A 10,824-nucleotide genomic window follows, 5' to 3' on the forward strand; every position below is an offset into this window, starting at 1 on the left:
GCAAAAAAAATGGACATAATCTGGTGCAAACACCTAAGTTGATTTCTGTATTATGTTTTTATGTTAAAAAATAAGTTCATGTAAGCATTTGGATTGGCAGCCCTCTACTCTTCATGTAGAAGTTATTTATTAATTAAATGGGTCTGTACATAATTTCCACAATATTTTGTTCAGCTGACTCCTAACTTTTATGGATCCGCTTTAAATTTTTAAAGATTACTGTTAAAACGGACAATACAGTTTTACAATTTTCTCCTGCTTTGAAGTAATACAAATGGCAATTTTATAATGATCTACATCCATTATTACATATAGTATTTTACTAAAGGAATACACAGTTCATATAAAATATGTACAAATAAAGACAGAAATTCTATAATTTACACTCTTATGTGATAAAGCCCCTAATTCATAGTATTTGTGTTATCAAATTCACTGGAGTCCTGGGAGGATAAGGGTACTTTAAAATGATTTTGGAAAATGAAAGTTATAAATGAGATATAAAGTCATGGACAGAAGACAGAAAAGGAAACACATATTGTACAATCACTTCATGATAATGTAAATTTGAGATCAATGTTAACTGGATACTTTAAAGATGAACAGGATGTAGTATAGAAATATGATCTTACTTGTATCCTCTCAAGGAAAATGTGGAAGCTGGTGATAAATTAAAAATACATAGGATCGGATAGAAAACATTTTCTTAAAATAATGATAATAGCTAATAGCACTGATCAACTCATGTATTCCTCTGAAAGCTCAGTGAAATAGATACTAAAGTATTCCCCTTTTCAGATGAAGAATTTGAAGCACAGTGAAGTCCACCCTCCCCCCCAAGGTCACACAGCTAATAAGCAACAGAAGCCAGATACCCACCAAGGCAGCCAGATGCTGGAGGCCAGGCTCTTAAGTACACTAAACTGATGACCATGTCTTCATAATCCACCATAATTATTATCACAGTTTCATACTGCTAAGTTGACATTATTGAAAGACCGTGCGTAATGTATAACACATATGGAATTTGTGTAATGATTCATTTGTGTATTCAGAAGAAGAGCCTAGTGGGAAGGCGCTCTGTCATCCTTCCTTGTCCTGGAGGCTGTTCTTATTTGGAAGGCCACTCATTCTTCTCAGTTGGATGCTAGTGTTTTTGGAATCGCTTAGGTTACCTTGTAGAACACACTCCAAGAGCTACACTGGTTCCTCATAGATTCTTGAGGACCCAGGGGCACTGCTCACAAAGGTGTCCTGGGCGACGTGGTATAGGTGCAAACCAGTATGAAACCAGAACCCAGACCCATGGTCCTCAGTCGTACCAGATGATCAAGTACTGGCAGTCCATCCTTCCTTGTAGCTCTTTCTCTCTAATCTCCACCTCCACCCGCTACACCACTGATAGCCGCCATGGTGAGTCTGTGTAACAATGAATATTTTGCATATGAAGTTAAGATAAGGATGGGTGGCAAGATCAGGTCTACCAAAACCAATAGCAAAATACATCATAGTCTCCTGGCCAGACATTTCCAAATACCTTATATTTTCACTTAAACTGAGCCCCCAAAGTCCCCACTTCCTCAGATTCTACCGCTTTGCCAGGTGGAGATGAATTACAGCTCAGAAGAGCTCTCATGCCGGTCTAATTTCCAATCATTTTTAGCCTTATGGCTTGGCGCTTAGCCTTGTGAAATCACATTCCCTTTTTTCCTAAAGTGCTGTATGAAATGTCTTTACACATGTATTTAAATTTATCTAGTTTGTTGGGATTTCCCACACAGGTTCCTTGGAGATATCTGATACCTCATGGTATTCCACCTCCCACGTGTCTCACTGCCGCCACACTGAGCATCACTTTGAAAGATACTTTTAAATCCTAAACCCAGAAGCGTATTTTAAGTACTTCTAGTTATCATCTGCAGAGTTGATACTAATTAATTCATAAAACAAGAAATTCAGCCATTAGAGAGATCTCACCCTAATTTTATGAGTAATATTTAAGAGCATGAAATTTGTTTACAAAATGTGAATCTTTTCATAGCCTTCTTTGGATGAGGTGCGCTACCCCAGCTGTAGCATACGTATTCTGCAATATGGGAGTTCTGTAGTATCTATATATGTCTTTACGGTAAACAACATGGCATACAACTACTCTAGATATTAAAACAACCTATGAAGGTGCTTTAAAAATATGTTTCAGAAATATAAACTTGATGTGTGAAATACATATTTTAATTCAAGTGGACGGTCAAGGAAGCATCTGTCAGGTAATGTTGAATACTAGCACGGATGGCATATTCCCACTTGTGTGCTCTTTATTGTTGCAGGGCTATGTTTGAGGTAAACATGAGAGAGAGAGACGGTGGGAGCGTCACCATCACTAACCTGTCCTCCAAAGCCGTGAAGGCGTTCCTTGACTACGCCTATACTGGGAAAACACAGATAACGGATGATAATGTGGAAATGTTCTTCCAGTTGTCCTCATTTCTTCAAGTTTCCTTCCTAGCCAAAGCTTGCAGTGACTTCTTAATAAAAAGTATTAACCTTGTCAACTGTTTACAGTTACTATCTATATCAGACAGCTATGGCTCCCCCCGCTTATTCGATCATGCACTGTACTTTGTACAGAACCACTTTTCCTTACTATTTAAATCCAGTGATTTCTTAGAGATGAACTTTGGAGTCCTGCAGAAATGCCTGGAATCAGATGAGCTAAATGTCCCAGAAGAGGAAACTGTACTGAAAGTTGTCCTTAGTTGGACCAAACATAACTTAGAATCAAGGCAAAAGCATCTGCCTTATTTGATTAAAAAGGTCCGATTACATCAGTTATCTGAGGAGACCCTTCGGGACTGTCTGCTCAATGAGGAGTGTTTACTCAAAAGCACAAACTGTTTTGATGTGATCGTGGATGCTGTTAAGTGTGTGCAAGGTTCTGGTGGGCTTTTCCCGGACGCTCGACCATCCACAACTGAAAAATACATATTCGTTCACAAAACTGAGGAAAATGGAGGAGACCAATATACATTTTGCTATAATATCAACAGTGATTCGTGGAAAGTACTGCCACAGTCACACCTGATTGATTTGCCAGGGTCTAGTCTGTCTAGTTACGGAGAGAAAATATTCCTGACAGGTGGTTGCAAAGGGCCGTGCTGTAGAACAGTTCGGCTGCATATTGCAGAATCCTATCATGATGCAACCGATCAAACCTGGTGCTACTGTCCAGTTAAAAATGATTTCTTCCTGGTATCACCTATGAAGACACCAAGAACCATGCATACATCAGTTTTGGCTCTCAATAGGTTATTTGTCATAGGTGGAAAGACCAGAGGCGCACAGGACATTAGAAGTCTCTTAGATGTTGAATCTTACAACCCTCTTTCCAAAGAATGGATATCCGTTAGCCCATTACCCAGGGGTATATACTATCCCGAAGCAAGTGCATGCCAGAATGTAATTTATGTTCTTGGATCAGAGGTAGAGATTACAGATGCCTTTAACCCATCACTAGATTGCTTTTTTAAATACAACGCGACCACTGATCAGTGGTCTGAACTAGTAGCAGAGTTCGGGCAGTTTTTTCATGCAACGTTAATTAAAGCTGTCCCAGTAAACTGCACGCTGTATATATGTGACCTTTCCACCTATAAGGTGTATAGTTTTTGTCCAGATACTTGTGTCTGGAAGGGTGAGGGCTCCTTTGAATGTGCAGGCTTTAATGCAGGCGCAGTTGGAATTGAAGACAAAATTTATATCTTGGGTGGTGACTACGCACCAGACGAAATCACAGATGAAGTGCAAGTCTACCACAGCAGCAGATCTGAGTGGGAAGAAGTCTCACCAATGCCAAGAGCCTTAACTGAATTTTACTGCCAGGTGATTCAGTTTAATAAATACAGAGACCCATGGTTTTCTAATCATTTCTGAGAGGAGTATGTGCTTAGACATTCTAAAACTATTCCAGTTGTAGAAGCCTACTATAAATCTGTTAACCTTAATAGGTGGTAACAAGGTCTTTGCCTCTTAGTAAAATAAAATGTACCTTCTGTTAGAGAATCACTATGAATGTACAGCATATATGACTTAGCATTGGCAGGAACTTAAAATACAAAATACATTTACCAAAAATTATATCGAGTATAATTTAATCTTGGAGAATCCAGAATACTTAGTATTTTCATATGTAAATAAAACTCATAGGCTTTGATGTCTTGATTTTTGGAATACTTTATCCATGAAAGACTAGTAAGAACAAATCAATGTTCACAGATTTGTACTGTTTAGATGGGAAAAATCTCTTTAGGTAGTGAAAATGAATTATTTGCACACTATATTAGATGAAGTGAAAATTAAATTAGAAAAAGGTAAGAAGCTTGTTCCGTTACTACAAGTGTGAGTGTTGCTGAATTCCTATCCTTACTGATTGTGGCTTAGCTTCTTTTCACCATTTTTTTTTTTTTTTTGGTCAAGTAAACTTTTCTAAAATGCAGGGTATTTCCCCAGCCTTCTAAACTATACACTAAACACGAGGCACGGGGCTTGACTTTTTTTTATGATTCAACTCTTCATTAAGGGCATAATGTACCATTTTATAATGCCATAATGCCATCAGCAATTACTGAAATGCTTTTAAAATTGCTAATTCTATTAGTTCTCAGTACTAGTTGGTTTCAAATTTCTAGCAGTATCGTATCTTTCTTATTTTTTAGCTCAAGCTCAGTAAATTAACATTCATGATTTAATTATTAGTTCTGAGTTACATTTGATTTGAGTATTTCTTAATACGTAACCCACTGAGTGAAGTTCTTGGATTTGGAGATGGTAGTCCTAAAATACTTTATCTGTATCCTTGCCAGCTTCCAACATTATTGAGGACGTAGGATTTCTGACTTCTAGAAAAGGGTATCATTATGTTGCATTTCTTTAATTTTTAAATGTCCAAATTTGAGTTGCAATAAGAAATTTCAGCATTTAAATTAGTACTGTATCTAATTTTCTTTGATGATATATACCATCTGTAAAGCACTGTGTTTACTACTTATGTAAATTAGTCATAGTGAATTATTTTCTAAATTTTTTTTAAATGACTGGGCTTTTGATGATCATATTCACAACCTGCTATATCTGTTTAGATGCTTAATCCTCTTTAACCCAAACAAAGAAAGATATTAATCATCCTTGTTCTCAGCTAGGATGATTCTGTGTTGCAAGAGAATATGGGTTTTTTTCCCCTAAGTTTAAAAGATATAACTATATTAGGTTTAAAAGTGAAAATATACCTAAATAAAGGTCCTTTTACTATACCAGATAGATTTATGCAACTGTATGCTTCAAATATATATATATATTTTTTTCAAAATAGAACAGGATATTAGACTGCATTATCATGCAATTCCAAAATCAGGGACTATCCCTAATCAGATGACAGTTGCATAAAAAGTATTCTATAGAACCGGTGGCCTGCCTTCCTAAATTGGCTCTGCCCTTTCCTGTGTGTGTGTGTGTGTGTGTGTGTGCAAGAAAAAAAGAAAATTTAATGAAGGCTTTGTGTATATATTTGTGGTGTGTGTGTGTGTGTGTGTGTGCAAGAAAAAAAGAAAATTTAATGAAGGCTTTGTGTATATATTTGTGGCTTTGGAAACAAATATTTAAGAAAGACCATAACACAGTGGGTGACCTATCTGTGCATTTACTGAACTGTCAATTTAAGCATATATAAATAATTAAAGTATGTTTAAAATAAGTATTGTTTTAATTACTGACTCTAGGAATTGTTAATCTCTTCCAGAAAGGAGAAACTAAGCTGAAACAGAATCCCTTCCTGATCTTGTTTCATTATTCTATTTGATGTCCACCAGTCTTCTCATTGGCCATTGATTCATGGTAATATTTCTAGAACAAGGCCTAGGTAGCTCCCTCTGCATTTGATTTAATATATTTTCTAACACACAAGGCTTTCTGCCTCTTTTCTACAATTGCTGCAGTTTACTTGTTAATCATTTTTTTCTCTTACTGCCATTCCTTTACATTGGCAACTGAGTGCTCTTTGTCAGTTGTATCGGCAAGAAAAGTCATAAAAACCCAAACTCTTCCTCTTCTACTGCTCTTTATTCTTGGCTCCCCAGCGGTCTGTGCTGGGCTTGGCTCAATTAATAACTGATCTAATTCTATCTAATTTTGCATCTTCTTGTAAAGGTAGCACTTCCATTATCTGTCTGACATATTGAAAAATGGTTCTCTCTGTTCCAAATCCTTGAGGAACCCAGCCACATGCACGCATGCTCAGAGACTGAACCAGTTACATCTTTATGAACTTGCCGATCCCTGGCTCCATGTCCAAGAACCATGTCTATCATTCTGGCCTCACCGTCATTATGGATCTCTGATAGGCAAGTCTCTGATCTCTCAAGTTTATTCTCAGTATCCAGAAAGAGTTGTAATCCTGTCTGTAAAGTTAGGTAAGAGAAAATAACACATCCCTTTACCTATGGCCTGTTCCCTGAGTCTTTTTTTCTTCTTCTTTATAGTCTACTCTCATTCATTATCATCCTTCAGCCAGTGTTGCATTCTAAGAGGCAAAATAATTGTGCTCATTACCCAGATTCCTTTCATTCTTGTGGGAAAATTCTGTTCAACATTTCTAAATCCTTTATCATTTGTCTTGCTCCATTACATTTGGATTATGCATGCAAAAAATTCTAATATTGTAACATATTCTAAAATTGAAAGTAGGTATATGGCATTATTATATATGAAAACAAATTCAACATTTATATGAGATCAATTCAAAGTTAATGAATACTCCTGGAGTGATCTGCAAACTTGATTTAAAATGTGGAGCACCTTTTATTCATCTACTGCCAGTGAGACTGAGCAGTATGAAGAATATTTGCATAATGAAAATTAACTGCTTTCCCGTTAAACTCAACTTGGGTTCTGGGTGGAAAAGAAGTCTTTATCAGAGCAGTAGTCCATCATGCTACCCTTGAAAGTTAAAATGTAATTTGAGAGTGACCACATCCTGCAACACGATTCTGTTTTTCTCCAGACACCAAGAGCAACCGAACATGTATAGTGTACTGAGCTCAAGGGGCACAGTTGAGAAAATCAGACTCAGAGAGAGAAGCATGTATATACAGTCTGAGATTTGGAAGCAGTAAATACAATGTAATGATTAGATGGACTGTTGAAAATGTAGTGTTACTTTTAGATCTTCATTCTCTGTTTCATTGGATCCAGTGTTTGAGAATTCTTTTATATTTAGAATTGAAAATGACTCAAAAATGTCTTCTGGGCAGCCCCAGAGGGCAACTCAACACAAAGGCTTGAATTTCTAGGGAGGCAGATTTCCACTCAACATAAATCACTTTACTCCACTTTCCAAAGCCATATTTAGAATAAGACAAGTCTTCAAATGTGCCATGTGGCAGATGGTCAGTTCCTACACAGCAGTATACAACCAAAGATTTCTACATTCGCTTTACACATTTCAATCTGACTAGTTTTCTGACCTACAACTGATGACTTCCTCGTCTGATTAATTTAGCATTTTGGCTTCTAAGTAACTTGATTTCATTGGCTCTGCATACTCAAGGTTTCAATAGGACTTGAGTCTTACAAACTATACCAGTTTAGGAGCAGTCTTATCAAAGGGAATTTGTAATCTGTTCTTCATTTGTTTTTCTGTTTGTTTTTTTCATCACTCAGGAAAAATCTGTAAATGGTGCTGACATTTCTAGTGCACTGCAAGTAGTCATTCTTCCTCCCCTCTACCGCAGGTGCACATTTGTTTCATAGAGAATAGAAACTGAAAGACCAGCACCTAAAATTTTCTCCTGAATTAGTTCCTATTTTGCTGCAAATGTTACTACATAGTTAAATGTAGTGATTCTAGTTAAAGATTATATGATTTAAAATAATATCTTTATATCTTAAAAACCTAGATATGTTTATAAATTGTTTGACGGCACTATGATGCTTAATCAAATTTCATCTAGACAGGGAATATAATCACAGGATGATACTATTACACACTTATCAAAAGATAACTCTTCTAAATCTTAGACTCATATTCAAACTTAAAAATATCCTTGGAATCCAATACAGCTTCTGACATGCTGGAAAAAGCCCCTCTAACTCCACAATACTCTGACAAGATGATTCACTCTGACAGTTGATTTTTTTTAATTCAATTTCTAATTCAGTTCTTTCAGGAAGAAAGAGTTCAATGCCTTCATTTTTGAAAAGTTCTATTACTGCTCACACTGAAAGCACTGCTGCCTCCTGGCAAAACTTCCAGCCCCTGGTCCTCAGGAGCTGTCTCTACAGGTATTTCAAACAGTAGCATGTCTCCCCTTTCTCTAAAATCAAGTTGTCTTATTCCTTCTTGTTCAAATGCTTAGCACTTTAAAACCTGCCACAACGGCTGGGGTTACATGCCTTTCCTCGTACGGGTGCCTCAAAATCTATCCTAATTCTCTCACCTCTTAAGTTGAATATGACCAGCTCTTGATAATTCAGGCATTTTATTCCCTGAACCACCTCTCTAGTTCTCATAAATCCAAGCTGAGCTATAGCCTTGCTGGATCTCTCTCCTTTACCTGTCCCCCACCCCCCATCAGCATAACTACAAACACACATTTTCTGGGAGGGGAATTCTAAAGCTAAATTTTTAAGTCTTAAGTCAATCATTTGTCATTAGATAGGATTTTCAGACTCTTAAAAGCACTCCAAATAAAGACCTTCAAAAGTATATAAAAGAAACCAGAGCAGTCACATCCTTGGTGGTTAATGGGAGGACAATTTGCTCCCAAATCAATAAAAACTAGCTATTGTAAGTGGTAGTAACATCTAAGTTTGGAGCTTCACCTATGCTGTTAGTCTGATGGGATAGAGCATGCTATTTCCACGAAATAATGCCATTGTTAAATAATGCTGTGAGCCAGGAAGCTTTATTCATCCCATTAACTTTGACAACATTCCCTACACATAGCTAACTATCTCAACAAATTATGCTATTGGTTCCAAGGGTAACAAGCTTGCTGAAATAACTCCTAGTTCTCTGAGTATCACATGTAGTGTAAATATTTCTTTACATGTCTGTCTTCCTCATTAAATTGGAAGCTCTTAGGAATAAGGACAATATATTCATCATTTCTGGACCTAGCAATTAGCATAGTGCCTGCACACAGTAAGACATCCAGTAAACTGATATTCTGTTGAGCCACTATGTGAAACAAAATAGGTTGGTTACAATTATGTTGTTACTGAATAGATCCATTATAACTGTACATTTTGCAACCTATGTTCATGTACAAAGGAAATTGTTTTGATCTAATTCAGGATTTTACATTTTAGAATGTTATCACATTGTACTTAGTTATTTATTAATGTATGGTTTTTTGGTAATTGATATTTTTGTCATGTTCAGAGTCTGAAGAAATTTACATAATTTACACAACTGCAGTTTTTATTAATATATGGGAAAGTTAATAATGAAGCAATTGTTGAGACTGAGATTGCATTACACAGTGTACTGCCCATCTCTGGAAAACATGAATAGTTGCATAATGTATGTACAATTGGTTCTTGAAAGTAAAATTATAGATTGAAAGTCATTTATACACCTAATTTTTTAGTGCTTAGGGAGTATTTGTTCTCAATTAATTTTAATTATAATATCTAACTCTATGTTTCCTTTCAAAGGTAATCATATATGACTCTGACTGCAAATTTCCTTGTTGGGCATGCGACCCACTTTCATTCTCCATTAAAGCATAATAGTCTCAGCAATATTTTCCACACTTGGGGAGATAATGCCCCCAAGCTACTGGACTATGCATACACAAATAATTTTCTTCATTTCCCTGCTAATGGAATGTGGGCTTTTGCCAAATGCTGTAAGAAATAAAATCAGAATTTTTGCAGGTCCATGTGAACCATATTAACATGTAGTGAAACATTTCAATCCTATAAAATGATAATTTATTAAAATGTATCTCAGAAAAGAACACATTCTGTGTGTATTTATTCTTACTGGAAATAAACGTGGTAGATATGAGTGGATGCCAAGGTTCTCATTTTCTTGCTGCCCCCCTTCCCCAAAGGCCCTGAGTGCTCTAACAAGTCTCGGGTTTACAGAGGTGGTGGTAGAAACGTGCGAGGTGGGTGTCCCAGGGGCCTCTGTAGTTGTGAGAATGGGTCCTGCATGTGATGTGCTTCAAGGTGGACATCCCCTTCTGAGAGAACAGAATGCCAGCTAGACTTTAGAAAGCAGACTAGAAGTCTGTGAGTCACAGAGGACAGCAGCAGAAGCCAGCTAGATGGACAGGGCTGAGCACATGGCCACTCCTGCCGCCCTGGGCACAAGGCACACGAGCACCAGCCACCTTCTGGGGAGCAAGTCTCCCACCCACCCTCAGCTCATGAGCCCAGATGCCTGGGGAAGCTAGTGAAGGGCTCCAAAGCCCAAGAGACTAAATGGTGCTGTGGAAAGATTGTTTATGCACAGATCTCTCAGTCCCAATTCCTGTATTTTTCCTCTTTGTGCACAGGCCCATTTTCCATCATGTCTCTGGCTTTCCTGTGTGCTGAGCTGTGGCTTACTAATGACCTTGACCTTGTGGCTCCCAGGTCTGGGTGGAAACAGTTCCTCCTCAGAAACCCAACCCTTGAAAACCCAACTCTGTCCCTATCCCACAGGACTGTGTAAGGCCAGCTGCCTTCTCTGAATTTCCAAGGCTCTCTGCACTTTCTTGTTAATCATTGGTTCAGACACTGTCTTATTGCCAATTCTCCATTTGCCTCCAGCTTCTGCAGTTT

The 10,824-nt window shown here is 37.4% G+C and overlaps 1 protein-coding gene across 6 annotated transcripts in view; it reads left to right on the forward strand.

Annotated features, from left to right (window-relative positions):
* KBTBD3 (kelch repeat and BTB domain containing 3) overlaps positions 1-10,063 on the forward strand; it is a 31,969-nt gene extending 21,906 nt beyond the window's left edge. For 3 of the 6 annotated variants that reach the window (XM_038536324.1, XM_038536325.1, XM_038536330.1), the window contains exons 3-4: positions 2,328-3,879; positions 9,709-10,063. In XM_038536324.1, coding sequence (XP_038392252.1) covers positions 2,328-3,879; positions 9,709-9,783 — 1,627 coding nt within the window. In that variant the 3' untranslated portion in view covers positions 9,784-10,063. Of the gene's footprint in view, positions 1-2,327 lie in introns of all 6 variants that reach the window. The other 3 variants (XM_038536328.1, XM_038536327.1, XM_038536329.1) reach the window with 3 other exon arrangements.
* The last annotated feature ends 761 nt before the right edge of the window (positions 10,064-10,824 follow it).

Source organism: Canis lupus, chromosome 5 (genome assembly GCF_011100685.1).
Source record: "Canis lupus familiaris isolate Mischka breed German Shepherd chromosome 5, alternate assembly UU_Cfam_GSD_1.0, whole genome shotgun sequence".
NCBI lineage: Eukaryota > Metazoa > Chordata > Mammalia > Carnivora > Canidae > Canis > Canis lupus.